This window comes from Bos javanicus, chromosome 10 (genome assembly GCF_032452875.1).
Source record: "Bos javanicus breed banteng chromosome 10, ARS-OSU_banteng_1.0, whole genome shotgun sequence".
Taxonomy (NCBI): domain Eukaryota; kingdom Metazoa; phylum Chordata; class Mammalia; order Artiodactyla; family Bovidae; genus Bos; species Bos javanicus.
Window position 1 is genome coordinate 85177242 of NC_083877.1, and position 20239 is coordinate 85197480.

General features: G+C 52.5%; 1 protein-coding gene across 5 annotated transcripts; it reads right to left on the bottom strand.

Annotated features, from left to right (window-relative positions):
- Window positions 1-3764: 3764 nt before the first annotated feature.
- ABCD4 (ATP binding cassette subfamily D member 4) lies at window positions 3765-19828 on the bottom strand. 5 transcript variants are annotated; one of them, XM_061429444.1, is made up of 19 exons: window positions 19681-19818; window positions 18042-18160; window positions 17781-17908; window positions 16400-16539; window positions 14732-14848; window positions 14252-14377; window positions 13562-13612; window positions 11235-11329; window positions 10877-10998; window positions 10677-10768; window positions 10405-10494; window positions 8356-8564; window positions 8088-8179; window positions 7360-7396; window positions 6943-6992; window positions 6467-6519; window positions 6073-6149; window positions 5123-5238; window positions 3765-4963 (listed from the first exon to the last, which is right to left on the bottom strand). In XM_061429444.1, exons 1-19 carry the CDS (start codon window positions 19716-19718, stop codon window positions 4895-4897), a joined length of 1821 nt encoding a protein of 606 aa, XP_061285428.1. In that variant the 5' UTR covers window positions 19719-19818; the 3' UTR covers window positions 3765-4894. The 5 variants fall into 5 exon arrangements, with proteins under 5 accessions (XP_061285428.1, XP_061285429.1, XP_061285431.1 ...); XM_061429445.1 differs by lacking the exon at window positions 13562-13612; XM_061429447.1 differs by lacking the exons at window positions 17781-17908; window positions 18042-18160 and having other exon boundaries at window positions 19681-19828.
- Window positions 19829-20239: the final 411 nt, after the last annotated feature.

The following is a 20239-nucleotide window of genomic DNA, read 5'->3' on the forward strand; positions in this document are numbered from 1 at the left end:
TTTTTGCATATGTATCCTGCAACCTTGTTGACTTTGATATATTTTGTGTAGTCTTTTTTCCTTAGGATTTTCTAAATATACCATCATGTCATCTGCAAATAGCTTTATTTCTTGCTTTCTAACTTTGATGCCTTTTATTTTTCTTGACTAACTGCTCTGGCCAGAACCTCAATGATGAATAAGAGTGTTAAAAGCAGTCATTCTTGTCTTGTTCCTGATCTTAATGGGAAAGCTTTCAGTCTCACCAGCTGAGTATGATGTAGGGTTTTTATATATGTCTTTTATCATGTTTCAGAAATTTCCTTTCCTTCTAGTCTATCGAGTGCTTTTATTATAAAAGAGGGTTGGATTTTATCAAATGCTTTTCCTGCACCAATTGCCAATTGAGATGATCATATGGTTTTTCCCCTTCATTCTACTGGTGTATTACATTGATTGATTTTCATATGAACCACCCTGCCTTGCCTGGGCTAAATCTCTCTTGATCATGATGTATAATGCTTTCAATATACAGCTGAATTCTGTCCACTAGTATTTTGTTGAGAATCTTTACATCTATATTCATAAAGGATATTTGTTTGAAGTTTTCTTGTAACGTCTTTATATGGCTTTGGTGAAGGGGGATACTGACCTAATAGAATGAGTTAGGAAGTGTCCTTTTGCTTCTATTTTCTGGCATATTTTGAGGACTGATATGAAACACTGTTTAACTGGTAGAATTTACTAGTGAAGCCACTGGCCTTCAGATTATTGGCTAGGAGGTTTCTGATTACGGATTCAGTCATTTGTTATAGATCTATTCAGATTTTGCTTGTCCTTGAGTCAGTCTTGGGAGTTTGTGTGCTTCCAGGAATGCATGGGGAACAAAGCTCTCAGCAGGAGCAACTTGGCCCAGCTTGGCCCATCCCTGACGCAGAGGTCAATGGGCTCCCAAGGACAGGGATGAGAATGCAGCCTTGCAGGCTCAGTATTTTGGACTTTAATGTAATGAGCAGCTAGTCTGCATTTTTAAGGTCCCTCAGGCTGCTTTGTGGAGAATGTGGTTGGGTGAAGTGTCAGAGACCAGGGACTGGGCAGCCACAGTTGTCCCGGTGGAGATGCTGACGGCAGGAGTGGATGTCAGATGTATTCTGGAAGCAGAACCCACAGACATAGTGATGCGCTGGATATGGGTAAGGTGTGGAGGGTCTCAGGTCTCTAGCCTGAGCTCAGGGTTGACAGTGGAAGCGCCATCCCTGAGATGGGCAAGATGAATGCAGCATGTGGGGGCGGGGCAGGGGCTCAGGAATTCCACTTTGAACTGGAGATTCTTAAGTCATTTCAGGCCCTAGAGCGCTGACCCCTCAACAGGGGTAAAAAGGAAAGAAAAGGAAACATCTTCCTCACAGGGTTCTTAAGAAAATGTGGCGGGAGCTGGGGTTCCCTTAAGCACACCAGCTCTGCACGAATCCCTTCGCCGGTTCAGGACTGAGTCTTGTCTATTTCCTCCTTTAATCCCTTGAGATCTGGCAGTTCTGGGTCTGGGGCCTGGTCTGAGCTGTCACTGGGTAAAAGTCTCTGCCCTGTCTTCAGACTTTCCCATGGAAACTGCCCCCAGAGGCATCTGACCTTCAAAACCCTTAACTACCTACAGATGGGCAAATTCACTGGCCGGTTACCCAGCCTCACCCTGCCAGGGGTTTAAGGACAGTGTTCCCCAGCACATGTTCCCTGCCTGAGCCGTCTACACTTCCCTACCTCCTTGGCAGGACAGCAGTCTCGACAGCCCCCCAGTCCTGCGCTCCCTTTCAGCTAGCTTATTCTCCAGGAACGGGTTCTCCTGACAACTCCTTGTGCTTCCAGGGGTTCCTTCCTGACGTAGGCTTTAGCCCAGGCCCATGCATCATTCCGACACCTAGATGGGATGTCAGGAACAAGACAATGTTTCTGGAAAGGCAGTTTTTACAGAGGGCACCCAGCATTGCTCTTTGGCTTCCTGGGAGATTGTCCCCAGAACACAGAGCACAGTTCCCTGTGGGCTGTGGCAGAGCAGAGACTGGTCTATCATCCTTCATCCCAAAATGACTGGGGTGGTACGCAAGTGGATGTGGTAGGTAAGCAGATACTTGATGGAGATGACAAAAGATTGCTTTTCTGCCCTGTCCCATGGCTCCAGGACTCTTCAGAAGACTGATGTATATAAGGATAACATTTCAATGGATTATCCACGTGGGTCTGTGTAGACTCCTGGGCAGCAGAATGAGACCTAAGTTTGGGATATCATCTGTCTGGCTTATTTTAAAACATTTAAAATAAACACTTTAGTCCTCTTCATAAGGACACAATACCTGATTTTTCCTCATGCAGGTTTGTATCAATTCATCTACAACTCTCAGTAGCCACCATCTCTGAGACGGGCGATGGAAGAGCGTACAGTTTGCCCCTAAGAACAGCTTTCTCTTGGCAGAGTTTCTGCAAGGGAGAACACTGGGTACTTGAGTATTAAGAACAGAAACAGTGTGGGAAACATGTTCAAGGCAGAGGAACAAACTTGGTCTCTATAATAATCTGCTAGCAGCACTTGTGAAAAAGGCTTAGGAGTCGGAGCTTATGCTACTACTGCTGTCACTTCAGTCGTGTCCGACTCTGTGTGACCCCATAGACGGCAGCCCACCAGGCTCCCCCATCCCTGGGATTCTCCAGGCAAGAACACTGGAGTGGGTTGCCATTTCCTTCTCCAATGCATGAAAAGTTAAAAGTGAAAGTGAAGTCGCTCAGTCTTCACGACCCCATGGACTGCAGCCTACCAGGCTCCTCCATCCATGGGATTTTCCAGGCAAGAGTACTGGAGTGGGGTGCCACTGCTTATGAGGACGAAGTAAATCAGTGAGGCAAGGCTGTCACAGAAAGGCTGAGGGGAGCTTCTGCTATATTGAGAAAAGTCCAGAAATTAAACCAGAGAGCGAGTCCTCCCACACCCAAACCCCACAATTTAAAACATGTCCAAGGGGTGGGAGTCAGGGCGCTCCTGAGGGAGACAGGCTTCCCCTTGGCTAGGGGAGAGCTCTCCTCAGTTGGAGGGGTCTGAGGATGGACATCCCCCAAGGCTAGCAGCGTCTGAACAGAGGCCAGAAGAGCACTCGGCAGGATATGGTTTGGGAGACTCAAGTCTGGGAAGGTTCCTGAAGCAGACACTGACCTTGACGGTCCCTTTCACCCCGGAGAGAAGGGCTGCCATGGGCCTTCTCAGCACTGACATCCTGTAGGTTCCTACGGAGGCTTCAATGGGACTGGGCACTCCAGGTGCCAACCCCAGAGTTCTCAGCCCCTCAGTACCTGGACACACTGCTTTAAGTGCCCTCAAGGGGTGGAGCTGAGAATAGGCTCCAGGCCTCTGTGCCAGCTAAGCCATGGGGTGGGGGCAGGGGGATGACTTGTTACCCGGGGCAGCATTTCCCCACGTCTGGAACTCGACCGCACGTCTGGGATCATTTCCAGTGGTATCAACAGGCATGAAATAACCTCGTCTTATACAAAGGAAATCATCCCTTGTAGCCTTGTGGTTCTTATTCCATTTCCCCACATCTATTAAGGGGAATAGATGGGTGCTGGTGTGTCTGACTCCATGGTAACATCCCTTAACCTCCCTGTGTACAGACACCAAGTCTCATGTGTAGGCACAGTACTGGGCTGTCATTTCATAACACCATTTGTATTAATTTTTAGTTACTTTCTATTTATATCAAGTGTAAACTTTTCTTTAAAAATGCATTTAAGGAAATGAATTAACTTAAAAATATTAGAAATTTATTTTCATCTGGGTTGAGATTAGAACAGCAGAAGGGCCCTTGAGGTTAGTGGCTGAGGGACAACTGGCAACTGGGGAGATGCCAGTGAACGACCAGGGGCAGAAGGTTCAGCACAACATAGAGTCCTGCTCTGGCCCTCAGGGTCTCGAAGACAAGCCTGGAGAGTCAACTAAAAAGATCATCTTAGGGACCTCTCGGTGGTCCAGTGGTTAAGACCCGGCACGTCTACTGCAGGGGATATGGGTTTGATCCCTGGATGGGGAACAAAGATCCTGCATCCCACATGGATCCTGCATCCCACACGCTGTACTGTGTGGCCACAAAGAAGAAAAAAAAGATCATCTTATGAAGAAAGAGAAAATAGGAAAGCTACACGTTGAAAAAAAGGTTTATCTTTTCTTTAAAAGAGTTATAAAATTTACATAGCTGATTAAAGTCTCCTATGGCAAAACTGAAGTGATCTAAAAGACTTCTGGCTGTCTTGACTCCCAAGTCCAATACACTCTTCCATTGCAACCCTTCATCTCTTTTTTTAATTTGTATTTATTCATTATTTATTTTTTCTTTTTGGCTGTGCCGGGTCTTTATTGTTGTATGCAGGTTTTCTCCGGTTGTGATCAGGGGTTACTCTCTAGCTGTCGTGCACGGGCTCCTCTTGTTGTGGAGCATGGGCTCTAGAGCACAGGTTCAATGGTTGTGGTGCATAGACGCAGTTGTTCCACGGCATGTGGGATCATTCCAGATCAGGGATTGTACCCATGTCTCCTGCATTGGCAGGCAGACTCTTTACCACTGAGCCACCAGGGGTAGCCCCGACCCTTCATCTCTTATAGATCCCACAGTTCGTTTTCTTTAGAAAACGTGGTCTGAGGTTATAGGTAAGTGATCAGCATTTCAAGTGTACAAAGCGGTGGCTGAGGTAGCAGGAGGCACGCTGGCAGGATGAGGGGTGTGGAGGCTCACACGTGGGCTGAGCCCACTGCCGCCAGCGTTCCCCACACTGCGAGGCAAACCTGGGGCTCCTTCCTCGCCCGCCAGCCCTCCTGGTCTCTCCTGGGGACCCGACCTCCTGAGCTTGGCTCTCCTTCTGGTGCCCAGCCTTGGCTTCATTCCACTTTGATTCTGGTCAGCTCCCACCTTCCGTCTCCACAGAGTCTCAGAACCAAGGAGTGAAACTACAAGAGACCACCACCACCATGCGGCGATCAGGCTGCCCTGGCTGTGATCGACCCCCTGCCCACTCTGCCATCCCCACTCCCCATTCCGTGGGCCCCCCGCCAGGCCCAGCCTTGGGGTTCTTCCTGGTCCTCAGGCCATCCTGTGGGCATGGGTACCTTCTCGAGGCTGCGTCGGTGGCCCACGCTGATGAACGTCATGCCCAGCTGCTGGCCGACGCGGTACAGCTCGCTCTCCACCTCCTCGGTCAGGGCACTGGTGGCTTCATCAAGCACTGGGGACAGAACCCAGAGGGAAGATGTGGGGCCTGCGGTCCACCCACCTCTGCTGCTCCTCCAGCCCACGCCCACCTCTGGCTGGGACCTGATGAGAGGCTGAAAACTGCTCTGCCTTCCAGGAGCCCTGCCTTAGGAAGACCATGGGCCATAGGAAGAGAGGGTGAGGCTTCATGTGGGAAGCCATTGCCAGCAGCAGGACAAAATCCTTCAGCTTGCTATGGATGAACACCAGCCACTGCCTTGGACCACTCAATCCGAGAAATCCTAGTTCCCTCAGTTCCTAGAAAAGTTCATACCTGCCATCTCTCTGCCAGGTACGGCTGGGGAGATGGCAGAATCTGAGGACCAAATTCAGAAGCCCTCTCAAGGCTGCCTCCAGCTGCTACACTGGCTCAAAGCCTAAGACTCGGTAGTTTAATATACAGGGGCTTCCCAGATGGCTCAGTGGTGAAGAATCTGCCTGTGATGCAGGAGACTCGGGTTTGATCTCTGAGTGGGAAGATCCCCTGGAGGAGGAAATGGCAACTCACTCCAGTATTCTTGCCTGGAAAATCCCACGGACAGAGGAGCCTGGTGGGCTACAGTCCAAAGGGTCACAAAGAGTCAGACACGACTGAGCAGTTTTATGTATACCTGAGGATGCCAAGCACTGCCGCCTCATGGGCAGAGTTCTGCTGTCCCCCTCGGCAGGGACAGAGACGCCTGGCCAGGCACAGGTGTGCTCTCCTACCCGTACCCATGACTCTCCAGGTGCCCTTGAACCACACGCCGCTACACCTTGAGCGCACACAGTACCTGGACGGCACATGCGCCTACAGGGCGAACCTCACCTGCATACTTCGGCTGCAGGTAGAAGAGCCGGGCAAAGGAGAGCCTCTGCATCTCTCCCGGGGACAGAACATCGTACCTGCGGAAAGGGAAGTGGAGAGGCCGGCTGGAGGAAGGAACATATAGCCTGGCTTCTGCACAGAATGGTCTGGGGAGGAAGAGGCTCTCACTGTAGACAGACTGTCCCATACCCGCCCGCCCCACTTTCCCACTAGAGCCTCACTCCCCACACGAGACAAGGCCAAAGCTCTGTACGCAAGGACATGAACCAGGCCCCTAATGGGCAAGCTATGCCCTGGGATTCGGGGTCAGGAGTCAGTTCATCCCTTGCCAGGACCCCTGGGAGCCACTATCTTTGGGGGAGCTGTTTCTGGAGCACCCCAACCTCCTCCTTACCAGTTCCAATCGACCTGCTGGTCCAGACCCTCTGTCCTTGCCACCAAGCTGGACTGTAACACACCAGAGGGAACAATGGGTCCATGGAAGGGCCCATCCCTGCCTCCTCCCATCCTGAGGACCGCCTCCGTCCCACCACATACATCTACCCCTGGCAGCTTAGCAAGCGGGGGCTGGGCGAGCAGTCTGCCCAAAGCAGAGAGGAGCAGTCCATCAGCTACCGTTTAGACTTGCTGGAGCGTGGGGACCAGACAAAGCAACCTGACATGGTGTTATCATTGTTTTAAAAATGGCTACAGAGTGAACGCTGCTTGTTCCCCATACCTGGCCAACAGCTCCCACTGCTGATTTATATGCCCACCCCTACTCCCCTCCCTCGCCCCAGGCTCTGACCTCCAGACCCTGGCCAGGGACAGCACCTGTGTGGTTGGTGCTACCAGGTGGGCTTGGACCTCAGGGTCCTTGCCCTCACTTACCAGGCCTGCCAGCTCCAAGAACCTCATGATCCTCTCATCATCAGTAGAACCTGCAAGACGCAGAAGTCAGTGCCTCTGGGCGGCCAGCATAGATGGGGTGCACCATGACAGGGGGCGGGCAGAGGTGGGGCACCAGAATGGGGCCCAGGGCTCTAAGCGACAGGTTACAGCACTTAATACACTAGGGAATGGCCAGGGAAGGATGTGATCCGTCCCTTCCCTCCCATGGGTGTCTCTCCTCTGCAGGGGGGAGACAGAACAAGGTGAGGTCAGGGTACAGACCCTGAAACAGTAACCAGTCAGAGGAGGCAGTGGAGGGGACCCAACCAGAAACCAGCAGCCTGGTGGGGGGCCTCCCCCAACAGGCAGAGAAGGAACAGTGGGATGGGGGACATGTCCCGAGGGGGCCCAGCTCACCTGAGTCCGGGTAGATCTCCTTCAGGGGATATATCACCTGGTAAAACCACAGGGGCCTGGGGTAAGGGCCAAGGAGAGGTGGGACGGCACACAGCCCACCCTCGCTCGGAAGCAGGAACCGCCAGAGACCAGGTTCCTCTCCACCCGAGGAGAGGAAGCAGCGTTCTGGCTGAGGAGCTGGGCTTACAGACAGCAAGGAGGGCCCCCAGAATCCAAGCTGGTGCTCAACAGATACGTGTGATATTTGGCTTATGGCCCCCACAGGTTAGCCTGCCTCCGGGAGCTGCCCTGAGTACATGGCCTGACCCACAGATGTGAATATAAAACAGGAGCAGTCTGTCAGCTACCATTTAGACCTGCTGGAGCTTGGGGACCAGAAAAAACAACCTGATGTAGTGTTATCATTGTTTTAAAAACTGCTACAGCGTGAACGCTGCTTGTTCCCCGTACCTGGCCAACAGCTCCCACTGCTGATTTATATGCCCACCCCAACCCCTCCCTCGCCCCAGGCTCAGACCTCCAGTCCCTGGCCAGGGACGGCAGGCCGGCCCCGCTGGGCCAGCACCTGTGGTCGATGCTACCAGGTGGGCTTGGACCTCGGGGTCCTTGCCCTCACTTGCTAGGCATGGTTCATTTATGCCCTGCCTGCTGCACCAGCTCTCTAGGGCGGCTGAGACCTGTCACCCTACCAGGGCCAGGTTGGGAGGTGGGGTGGGCCCCGGGCTGACCTGCTCCCGAAGGGTCCCATCAGTGAAGAAAGGCTTTTGGGGCAGGAACAGCACCCCATGGGGTCCAAAGTCCGCCAGCATCTGCACTGAGCCTGTAGGGCCCACAGAAACCTTTGTTTGGGCATCTTCCGAAAGGTAACTGCTCCTCACTCTCCTCCAAGAGGCTTACTCCTTACAGCCAGATGCACACACATACCCACACGCACACACATGCACCCCAACCCCCCAGGCCAAGGCTGGCTCAGAGACGGGCCAGGCTGGTCCTCACCCCGTGCGCTCGCCCAAAGGCCGCCCAGAACCCGGAGCAAGGAGGTCTTGCCGGTGCCCGTGTTGCCTGTGATGAGCAGGCTCTGTCCCTCAGAGATCTTCAGGCTCAGGTCCTTGATTAAGGGTTTGTGAGAGGAGGGGGCGCAGATGCAGACCCGCTCGAGGAGGAAAGCTGTATCTGCTGGCTCTGTTGCTGGCCCTCCTGGGCCCCTGGGGTCCAAGAAGGGAGGAGATGAGGGGAAGATAAGCACTGTCAGTGCTGCTGGGAGTAGGGGAGCCCCTTCTCCTCGGGGGCGAATCACCTCCAGACTGGGGGAAGGGCTGCCATGGGCTCAGTTGTGACCTCAGAAATCATATGCTGAAGTTCCAACACTTGTACCTCAGAAGGTGACTGCATTTGGAGACAGGGTCTTGAAAGGGGTGAAAGTGAAAGTCGCTCAGTTGTGCCGACTCTGTGACCCCGTGGACTACACAGTCCATGGAATTCTCCAGGCCAGAACACTGGAGTGGGTAGCCTTTCCCTTCTCCAGGGGATCTCCCCAACCCAGGGATCGGACCCCAGTTTTCTGCATTGCAGGCAGATTCTTTACCAGCTGAGCCACAAGGGAAGCCCAAGAATACTGGAGTGGGTAGCCTATCCCTCCTCCAACGGATCTTCCTGACCCAGGAATTGAACCAGGGTCTCCTGTATTGCAGGCGGATTCTTTACCAACTGAGCTGTAAGAGGTGAGTACATTCAAAAGAGGCTGTGAGGGTAGGGCCCTAATCCTGCAGGACTGCTGTCCTTTTAAGAAGAGGGAGAGACACACCAGGGGGCGAACAAGCAGAGAAAACGCCATGGAAGGATGCAGTGAGAAAGCACCTGCCTGCAAGTGAAGGAGCAAGGCCTGGGGAGAAACCAATGCTGCCGCCACTTTGACCTTGGACTTCCAGCCTCCATAACTATGAGGAAATAAACTTCTGCTCTTTAAGCTATCCAGTTTACGGTGGGTAGCTATGGTAGCTATGGGTGTCCTATGGTAGCCCTGGCAAACTGAGAGAGGTGGTCTGGGCATGTACTCTGTGGCAGGCTGGGCCAAGTCCTGCCCTTGACTGATCTTAATCAGTCTTACCAGCCAGGTACCAAAGCGGTTATCCCCTGGCAGATAAGGAAACTGAGTCCGGTGGCTAAGTAACTGCCTCAGGGGCACAGAGCTGCATCTGTCTAGTTCTAATGTCAAGAAGTTTTCACAGCCTCACAGTGTGATTGAAGGTCAGAAGGGGAATGGAAATACTAACCTATTCTGGAGTTTCTGGCTCTCCGTGGATACCCATCTTCCCCACAGAACAGCAACTCCAGTTTCCTACAGTCCCTGCCCCAGTAGCCCACCCCAGTCCCTGGGTTCAGAGATGCATGAAGTTTTCATTCTTAACAGAGGCAACAGTTAAGGTGTTAGCTCCTAAGAAGAGAGTTGAGCACAGTTCTTGAAATTCAGCCTGTTTCCATTTTTCAAAGCTTACTCTGCGGCCTCCATCCAAACCACCTCTTATGAACTAGGAGACCCAATCCCCACAACAACCCTAAGACGAAGGTTCCATGAACATCTTCCTATGGATATGAAGATATTGAGAGCGGTTAGGTAAACTGCTAAAGAAAAGTGAGGATGCGAGACAAATCCTCAATGCCCAGAAAGGTCAGAAACATCCCAGAGCCTTCAAGGATACATGAATGAAGACACCTCTGAGCCTGTGCGGGGACAAAGAACAGACAGGCCCCAAGGAAAGAGGCGGGTGCAGCAGGGCTCCGTAGGAGGAAGAGGGAAGAAAGGAAGAGGAGGGATGCTACTTGGAGTTTCATTAGCTCAGGCCCAGGCAGATGGGAGGATGGTGTAAATGAACACAGATGCCGCAACCGTGACACGGATGGTGAACATTTACAGCACGCCTGCACACGACACGGGTTTCTTTCATTTGCTCCGCTGGATTGTCCTGCCAGCTGAGAAAGGGCCAGTCTCCGGGGCGGTTCCATGGCCCGCATGGTCCATCACTGTGCTGCCGGCCCAGGGCTTACCTGGCCAAGTCCCACTGGCTCTCATCCAGAAACTCCCCATCCTGTGACTTCAGGGTCATGTCCAGCAGGGTCTCCTGAAGCTCCCCGATCCTGGGCAAGAAGTGAAAGCCTGAGGAGGGTCTAGGGGCCCCGGTGAAGGCCTTTCTCCTTTCTTCCTCTCACGCCCACAAGTATTTGGTGAGGTTTTTTTCTGCTCTTTTATTTCCCCTTGGCTACTTCTCCCAGCGGCACACACTTGGCTCAGGACCCGCCGGGGCTGGAGGCAGCCTCACCTGTGTGTGTAGCCCGCCACGTCGGAGAGCGTGGTGCAGAGGTCGATGAGCTGGCTGAAGCAGTTGATGAGATACATGCACACGAAGGCGTTCTGGGCAGGATAGAGGGCAGAGAGCCCAGGCCTTGACTCCAAGGCCGAAGGGCAGGGGAGCAAGTGTGACTGGGGGTTGGGGGAGCGTTCCCCAGGAGGGAGGCTCACCTTGCTGACTAGGCTGCTGAGCTCTGTGGGGCTCAGGTCTCCATAGACACCACTGAAAATGGGGATCGCGATCACAATGTAGCTCAGGATGCTGCCCAGATAGTCAAACATGTTGATGCCCACTGCAGAAGACACAAGAGACCCAGGGTGAGAGACCCAGGCATTGAGCGTGTGTGCTCCAAGGGGAACAGGAGGCCAAGCGGCGTCTCAAGTGATTTCCCGGATTCTCACTTTCCTGAGGACACTCACAGCAAAGGCAAGCTGATCAGTGCAGAGAGGGAGGAGGGGCTTGTGGGGGGGCGGGTGCCATAGACTATCCCCGCCCCGTGGTTCCTGCCTCCGGACTTCCTGCACCTACTGTACAGCCAGAGCTCCTTGGACATCAGCTCCCTCTGGGTCTTCAGGAGTCGCTGCAGCCTGCGGTCTGTCCTCATGTGCTCCACGTGACCAGCCCTGATGATAAAGGCCGGGATGTCCACCGGGTCTAGAGAGCCTCTGCCAGGCTCCTCACACTCCCCTTTTGGGACCAGGCCCACCCAAGTGATCTTTCCTGCAGACCCTTTTGGCCACTAGCAGTCAGCCATTGCTGTATTCATTCAACCTGGTTTTGCCTGTGGAAACAACAGGAACTCTATAGAGTGGGCAGACCTGGTTCAAATTCTGGCTCTGGCCAGTGACTAGCTGGGTAACACTGACAGGTTATTAAGCCTCTGAGTGTCAGTTTACTCATCTATGAGATGGAGCTTATAAAACCTATGTAATAGGCTCACATGAAAATTTCTGAATTTAAAGCGCCAGACATATGAGTGGCTCCCGATAAAAAAACTGCTGTTATTAAACAAATATACACTGAGCAGTCACTAGGTGGCAGGCTTGGTGCTAGTCAGCCAGACAGAGGTGGATAAAACAGCCCGGCAGGCAAATGCATGCCTTCTCCACCTGGAACATATGGAAAGTGTTACATGAGCCGTGTGTCTGCAGGACTATGGAAGCAAACAGGCCTGATCACTAAGGGAGTCTGGGAAGGTGCCCAGGAGACGGTGACTTCAAGCTTCAAGGATGGGCAGAAATTCTCCAAGCAGAAAGGTTAGGGGAGGACAGAGAAGGAGTTACAGATTTAGTATCAAGGACAGAGAGGCTGCAGGAGAACAAACTCAAGAGCCCCAAGAACCAACCTGCTCGCCCCAGGGCCCAAAGCTTCATGAGCAGAGGTTGCAGAATCCAAAAACAATTTAGCACAGGCCCAGCTATACCTGTGCCAACAAAGGTCTGTCTAGTCAAGGCTATGGTTTTTCCAGTGGTCATGTATGGATGTGAGAGTTGGACTGTGAAGAAAGCTGAGCGCCGAAGAATTGATGCTTTTGAACTGTGGTGTTGGAAAAGACTCTTGAGAGTCCCCTGGACTGCAAGGAGATCCAATCAGTCCATTCTAAAAGAGATCAATTCTGGGTGTCCTTTGGAAGGAAGGATGCTAAAGCTGAAAGTCCAGTACTTTGGCCACCTCATGCGAAGAGCTGATTCACTGAAAAAGACTCTGATGCTGGGAGGGATTGGGGGCAGGAGGAAAAGGGGATGACAGAGGATGAAATGGCTGGATGGCATCATCGATTCGATGGACGTGAGTTTGAGTGAACTTTGGGAATTGGTGATGGACAGGGAGGCCTGGCGTGCTGCAATTCATGGGGTCGCAGGGAGTCCAACACGACTGAACTAACAGCTATACCTGCTCCCGACAACAAACCTCTTTCAGGCATGCTGAGTGCATACTAAGTTGCTTCAGTTGTGTCCAACTCTTTGCGACCCTATGGACTGTAGCCCACCAGGCTCCTCTGCCCACGGAATTCTCCAGGCAAGAATACTGGAGTGGGTTGCCATGCCCTCCTCCAGGGGATTCTCCTGACCCAGGGATCGAACCCACATCTCTTTCATCTCCTGCACTGACAGGTGGGCTCTTTACCACTAGCATCACCTGGGAAGCCCCTCAACCTCTCTCATAGACTCCTGAAACTCTTGGTGCCCCCCAAGTGGTGGCAGCTACAAACTACAGCAGAGATGAACAGAAGAGCAAAGTCCTGGGGCTATTAGATCCAGGTGATCCAAGGACAAACTTCCATTCCTTAAACACAAACCTCTGGGCCCTTACTATCAATCCAAACAAGAGTCCAGAGTTCTTACAGGAGGCAGAGTTCAGGGACCTGCCGTGGCCACAGGGGAAGGAACGGGATTTCACAACACAGCTGTCAGGACAGAGTCTGTGGGGAGCAGGTCTTCTAATCTGAGAGGCTCCACTCCCTCCCACGCCACAGAGACGCAGGATCAGCGGTGGACGTCACTGGGCTTCGGGCACTGGTGGAAAGCCACCTTTTTACAGACAGAAAAACAGAGGCAATGCCTTATAGTCATCAGCAAGGTAATGAAGCAGGCACTCATTTCACTAAAAACAAATTCTGCCCCGCGCTACACCAAGAGGAGGAAGGACTTGTTTCAGAAGCAAAGCCATGGACAGAAGGATGAGGCAGATGAGGACAGTGAGACACGGGGAGAGGGTCACAGCCAATGTGAGGATGCCTGGCCCCCGGCCTTGGCGATGGTGGAAGGGTTGTATGATTCACCTTGCCTTCTCTGCCATCTATCTCCCCGATCAGTTCTGATGAAGCAGATAGGCAACTATCTCAGGAGACTCACCTGAAAAAAGCAGCAGGCTCAGCATTCACCCGAATCTGCATGTGCTTGAACCTGGGCAGACCAGAGGTAAATGTGTGCTGACGGTGGGCAGGACTGGGCCCTCTCCTTTCAGAGTCCTGGATCAACAGGACCTCCAGGCAAAGAGGAACACGGCTCCCCTTCAACACTGTGGCTGCTTCAGCCCAACCCTTCCCTGAACTGTCACAGCGTGGGAAATCCCAGGCCTGGGTGGGGTGGCAGGAGCCCTGCAGACAGGGCAGCCCCTTGCCTCGCTCCAGAGAGGACAGGCGCGTAACTGCCACCGCCCCTCCTCCTCCCAGGGCCAGGTCTGAAGGAGGCGGCCAGGAAGCGCAGAGCAGGGCCCAGATCCACGGGCTGACTTGAATGAGGGCGTCTGGAACAGAAGCGTGTGAGAAGGCCAAGGGATGACAGCGACGAGGGCCAACCAGTCACCATTCTCACTGCTGCTCATGTATCATCTCATTAATTCCCCTTACGATTCTCTCCATCGGGGACAGTACCATCTCCATTTTAGAGATGGGAAAATGGAAGTTAGAGAGGTTAAAGACCTCCCCCAAGAGCATGGCTAGTGACTGGCATAACTGGGGTTTAAACTCAGGCAGCCTTTTTCCAGATCCCATTCCTTATGCCTTATGCCTGGCCCAGAAACCCTGAGCAAGGGAGACACACCTGAAATCCCCCTCCAGCTTCTCCTGCTGCACCAGCTTTGCCACAATGGGACCCATCACCACTCTGTTCACCACGGTTCCCAGGATGAAATACCCGAAGATGCTCAGAGGCCCGAGCCAGCTGGTGCTGAAAGGTGGAGAGAGGGAGGGTGTGGAGAGGGACATATGCCCGCAGGCCTCGGCCCTGACTCCTGCCCCCGTTCTGGGCAGCCCCTGTCCCATCTCAGAGCCCTGTGGGGCCTCTGCTCCTACGTGGGGGCACCCAGTACCTGGACAGTGACACATTAAGGGCCAAAGGGAGGGCCGGGGTCCGAACACACAAGATGGGAAGACTTCCTGGGGTGCAGGTGGGAAGGAGGGAAGACCTCTCTGGACCCTGACCCGGGAGTGCAGACTCCCCTCCGGCAGGGGAGTGAGGGACTCCGGGGAACCAGCAGGTAGGGGAGGACGGGGGGCATGCCAGCAAGAGGAGAGGCTTCACCTCCGGAAGCACTGGTAGGTGTAGTAGACGAGGGTGAAGGGGGAGATGATCAGCTTGCTGGCCATGCTGCTGAGCTGCCGACAGAACCGCTCCACGTCCTGGCTGATGCGCTGGTCCCTGGAGCCAACGACACACAGTGACTGGACCCAGGGAGCTGGGCTCTAGGGTGAGAGCTAAGGCAGCTCCAGCCTACCTCTTATTCTGACCTTGCCTTGCAACGACTCCATGGGAAGAGGGACCCAGGCAAGGGCTGGTCTCCTAAACGCAATGAGACCCTTAGGATCTTCAAACAGGGTTGTGGAAAGTGGCTTCTTATGGCACTTCAGCCCACCCCTCAGAAAAAAAATGGCAACTGAACGGTCTAGCACCCAAGGGGCCTGAGCTGGCTCCAAGCAGAGCCAAAGAAGGACTCGAGGGTGGGGGACCTGAGTTTCTGGATGATCAGGAAAGCCATCCGGCTTATCTCACTCCTCCCAACCTCTCCCTCACGAGCCGGAGCCCGCCCCCATTTTAGCTATGTGGCTGTGGAAGCTCTGGATGGGTTCAACCATGGAGTAGATGCCTAGAAGAGAAAGTCAAGAAGCATCAGGGTGGGACTTCTCTGGTGGTCCAGTGGTTGAGAATCCACCGGTTTCTCAGGTTCGATCTCCGGTCAGGGAACCGAAATCCCACATACCACAGGTTGACTAAGCTCGTATGCCTCAACTAAGACCCCATGGAGCCAAATAAATAAATAAATATTAAAAAAAAAAAAAGAGAGAGAAGGCAATGGCACCCCACTCCAGTACTCTTGCCTGGAGAATCCCATGGACGGAGAAGCCTGGTAGGCTACAGTCCACGGGGTTGCTAAGAGTCGGACACAACTGAGCGACTTCACTTTCACTTTTCACTTTCATGCATTGGAGAAAGAAATGGCAACCCACTTCAGTATTCTTGCCTGGAGAATCCCAGGGATAGAGGAGCCTGTTGGGCTGCCGTCTATGGGGTCACACAGAGTCGGACACGACTGACGCGACTTAGCAGCGTTAAAAAAAAAAAAAAAAGAAGCATCAGGGCCTCCCAAGAGCCTCCGCTGCAAAGCTCTGCATAAGCTGAGGAAAGGTTACTTCAGGCAACAAAGAGCTTAGAAGGGTGGTGAGTGGGGAGGAAATGAGTGTGAAGAGAGACTCCATACGTCCCATCCCAACACCAAGGCCACAATGACTCCTAACTCCCAGAGAGGCGTGAGCCTGGGCCAATCCCTTGCATTCTCTGGGCCTCAGTTTCCTCACCTGTAAGGGAACCTAGAACTCAGTGAACCTGAGAGGTGACAGAATGGGGACAGGCATCCCAGACTGAGTCCTAGACAGCAGCAATTTTTTACTGGTAAAAATCAGAGTGCCCGTTTTCTTGCTTTTTTCTAGCAAGGACTTTTATCTCAGTCTTCAGAGGGTGCCTTGTTTGGAGGCCCAGGATATGAAATGGACAAAAGGGAGCTGCTCTTGGCCTCTTCTTTCAGCTCCCCTTCCTCAGGCATGCAGAGCACCCTCCCCCCGTGGCTCCGGGCAACAACATTTGCAGATAACTGCAGATGACCTCATGGGGTCCCAGCAGGGCCTCTCGTGGGCTGAGTCAGCCCAGATGGATGAACCCCGTAGAGGGTGGCCAGGACAGACAAGGGGCGCCTACGGGTTATCGACGTCATCACGCAGCACGTTGAGGGTGTAGTACACGCGGCCGCGGAAGTAGAGGCGGTGGAGGTGCTCAGTGAGGTCCTTCCTCCAGCTCACATACAGCAGGTTGCAGGTGAACTGGTCAAAGCTCTTGAGCTGAGCAGTGGGGGAGACAAGGGGAAGGGAGAGATGCATAATTCTTCCTGCAAGCGTCAGCTCCCAGCTCAGGCTGGTGGAAAGCCTCTGCCGACCAGTCCCAGCCCAAAGTCTGTCCACTCAGCACTGGGGCCTGTTAAAGCCTCAAGTCATGGGATTCCTCCCTTCCTCATTCACTCATATGTTCAATCCTTCACCAAAGGACCAGCCCCAACTCGCCTCTGGGGATTGGGGACAGTATCTTCTCTTCCATTTATGTTCTTATTTTTCTGCCCCCCTCAAACCTGGAACAGGGTTCTATATACATAGGTGCTTACTGACAGCAGACCCAACAGAAGTGCCAAAGTGTGATGAGAAGTGCCTCCCCCAAGAAAACAGGTAGTGCAGCCTGACAGAGAGCATTAGGCTTGGGTCCTAGCAGAGCCCTGCCTCTCATCATTTATGGAGCCTCTGTAGGCTAAGCACGAGGGAGGTAACAGTGCGTTCACAGTCTAGTGAAAAAACAGTCCCAAGGGTGTAAGGAGTGTTAGAGCAGAGGTAAACTCAAAAGGATTAACGGGACTTCCCTGGTGCGCCAATGGCTAAGACTCTAAGCTCCCAAAGCAGGGGCCCCAGATTTGATCCCTGGTCAGGGAACTAAGATCTCACATGCCTCATGGTGCAGCAAAAAAAAAAAAATCAGTAATTCAAAGGGGTGGAGTTGGGTAAAGGAAACATGAAAGAAAAGTTGAGGATGATCTAAAGGAGGTGATAGCAGAGGAATCCTGAAAAGTCAGCAGGCATTAAGCAAGTGAATGAGGGGTTGGGGGAGGAGGCCGTTCCGTGAGGAAGCAGCAGGTGCAAAGGCTGGGAGATGTGACAAGTGCCAGGCTCAGTCACAGTCTCAGTGCGCCAGAGGACAGCAGCAGCTCTGGCTGCCGGGCCCTGTTTTCAGGGGCTCTGAGCTCCCTGAGGCAAGACTTCTGGGAACAGAAGCGACAGTGATCTTTTCTGTTAAATGCTGAATTAAACCAGAACCCTGTGGCCAAGCCCCAAGAGCTTGAAACAATTGCAGAAATGGTCTCATGTGAGCCAACCGGCAAGATCAATGCCCTGCCTAGAGTTCTGACCCCGTGTTCCCAGAAGAGGGAAGGAACACACACACACAGCTTGGTTCCTGCTTCCTGACGGCTAAGTCCCACCGGGCACTGGACAGACATCATACTAGGCTGGAGGAGAAGAGAGATGTGGGAAGACCTTACCATGGATTGGAGGACGATGAGCACAACAGACAGGAACGTCAGGGTCTTAAATCCATTTAAATCTTTGTTTCCTAGGACTCCAAAGTATTGACTGGGGATCAAGCCAACCTGGTAGATCACCAGTTGTTCTGGTGGGAGGGGGAGGAGTCAGGAGTCAGTAACGAGGGGTGAGAAAAGTCAGAGGAAGGCTTCTCGTATCTTTGTGTAATCAACACCCCAAAGAAGGAAAAGGACCCCGCGAGCTTGGGCTCATTCACTCACCCAGGAGGGCCACACACAAAAGGGTCAGGAACATCAAGGCACTCTGTGATGACCAAGAGGGAAACAAAACCTTCTGTATCTGCAGGAACCGCTGGAGAAATTGCAAATCTAACCTGGGTCTGAAGAAGAGAAGCAGAGAGAAGCCTAAGAGGACAACAGAGCCTTAGAGAGCGGTGACTAAACTTATCTACACTTGTTGTGGGTTGGGGCTGAGGCCACACAGAAAGAATGTTTTACAAATGCTGAAGATGGTAGGCTGGGAACAGACCAGGGGATTAAAAAGGAATTTCTTTAAGTTGACAATGCTATGAAAGGTTAGGACTTCCCTGGTGGCTCAGACAGTAAAGTGTCTGCCTACAATGCGGGAGACCCGGGTTCAATCCCTGGGTCAGGAAGATCTCCTGGCAAAGGAAATGGTGACCCACTCCAGTATTCTTTCCTGGAAAATCCCATGGATGGAAAAGCCTGGTAGGCTACAGGCCATGGGGTCCCAAAGAGTTGGACATGACTGAGTGACTTCACTTTCACTATGAAAGGTTATTTACCAAAAACCTTTAGCTAAATTAATAAAGAAATTTTAGCCACAAGACAAGGAAACCCGCTACATCCATTCTCAAATAAGACCTCCAAATCAAAAACTAAAAAGCAGGAAAACTCACAACTTTAACTTAGAATTAAGTATTTTTGTTCAACATTGTGCCATAGATTCAAAGACTTGGAGAGTGGAAAATAAACAAGGTAATAAAATTTGCAGAGTGGAAAATAAACAAGGTAATAAAATCCGGGCATACAAGAAATTCCTGCCTCGGGAAGACAGGAAATCCATAGAAAAGTGGGAAAAGGACTTAGATAAGGGGAAATGCAAATACTTAAAAGAGGAAAGTTAACACAATGGAATACCACCTTACACTGATTAAGTTGATACACATTAGAAAACCCAAACAATACCAAACCCTGGATGGGTGGGGGTCGATGGCTGAGGGGAAACAGGAACCTTTAGGCAGTGGTGTTGGGACACTGGGTGTGATCACTCCGGAAAACAAATTTAGCAGGATTAAGTGTGACCAAGCATCCTACCCTGGGGTGAACAATCCAAAGAAAAATCTAAGCAATCTGTGTCCATCACTGCAGCTGCTACGTCGCTTTAGTCGTGTCCGACTCTGTGCGACCCCATAGACGGCAGCCCACCAGGCTTCTCGTCCCTGGGATTCTCCAGGCAAGAATACTGGAGTGGGTTGCCATTTCCTTCTCCAATGCATGAAAGTGAAAAGTGAAAGTGAAGTTGCTCGGTCGTGTCCGACTCTAGCGACCCCATGGACTATAGCCTACCAGGCTCCTCCGTCCATGGGATTTTCTAGGCAAAAGTACTGGAGTGGGGTGCCATTGCTTTCTTCGAGTGTCCATCACTAGGAGAATGTGTAACTTAACTGCGGTCTCAAGACCGTAGCACCACCCAGCACTCAGAAGTGAAAACTAGATTACTATAGCATGCACGATCTCAAAAACACAATGTTGAACAAAAAAGTTTTTGAAAAATCACAGCATGTTATAAAGTTGGAAGGTAGCTGTATCTTTTCCCCAAACAGCCCCGAGTAAGACGTCCCAAGGCCCGGCCCTCTTCCCCAGCCGCCCTTCTAACCTGCCGCCAGGCCGGGGCCCGGGCCCCCGGATCGCCATGAACAGGGATCTGACCGACGCGGGAGCCGGGCAGCCCCCGGGTCAGCTCCGGGCATAGTCCGAAGAGCGCGCTGCCTGACGACGAGGGGCGGGGCCCCGGTTCGGGGCGGGGCCTGGACCCGGCTACCACAGAGACGGGCGGATAGAGAGGAAGGCGCCGGGCGACGTAGCCGCTCCCGGAAGCGACCGACTTCTCTAAAAGAACCAGAGCGCTGTCTGTCGACCCGGCGCCTAGAGCGCCCTCTCCTGAATATGGACAGATTCCCCTTACGCAAGAAGGCGCGGAGAATGTGACCGAAGTATTTGTAATTCGAATTATACCTGTTTCGAATTATACAGGAACCAGAGATGAAATTGTCAACATCCATTGGATCATCGGAAAAGGAAGAGAGTTCCAGAAAAACATTTGCTTCTGCTTTATTGATTACGCCAAAGCCTTTGACTGTGTGAATCACAACAAACTGGAAAATTCTTCAAGAGATGGGAATACCAGACCACCTGACCTGCCTCCTGAGAAATCT

Excerpts from the sequence above, each read along its gene's own strand:
- ABCD4 (XM_061429444.1), bottom strand. The coding sequence starts at position 19,718 with ATGGCGATCCGGGGGCCCGGGCCCCGGCCTGGCGGCAG. Across the intron at positions 13,613-14,251 it reads AAGCTGGAGGGGGATTTCAG|GTTCAAGCACATGCAGATTC; the intron begins GTGTGTCTCCCT and ends TGGTCTGCCCAG. Across the intron at positions 10,495-10,676 it reads GTGGCGGGCTACACACACAG|GATCGGGGAGCTTCAGGAGA; the intron begins GTGAGGCTGCCT and ends CTTCTTGCCCAG.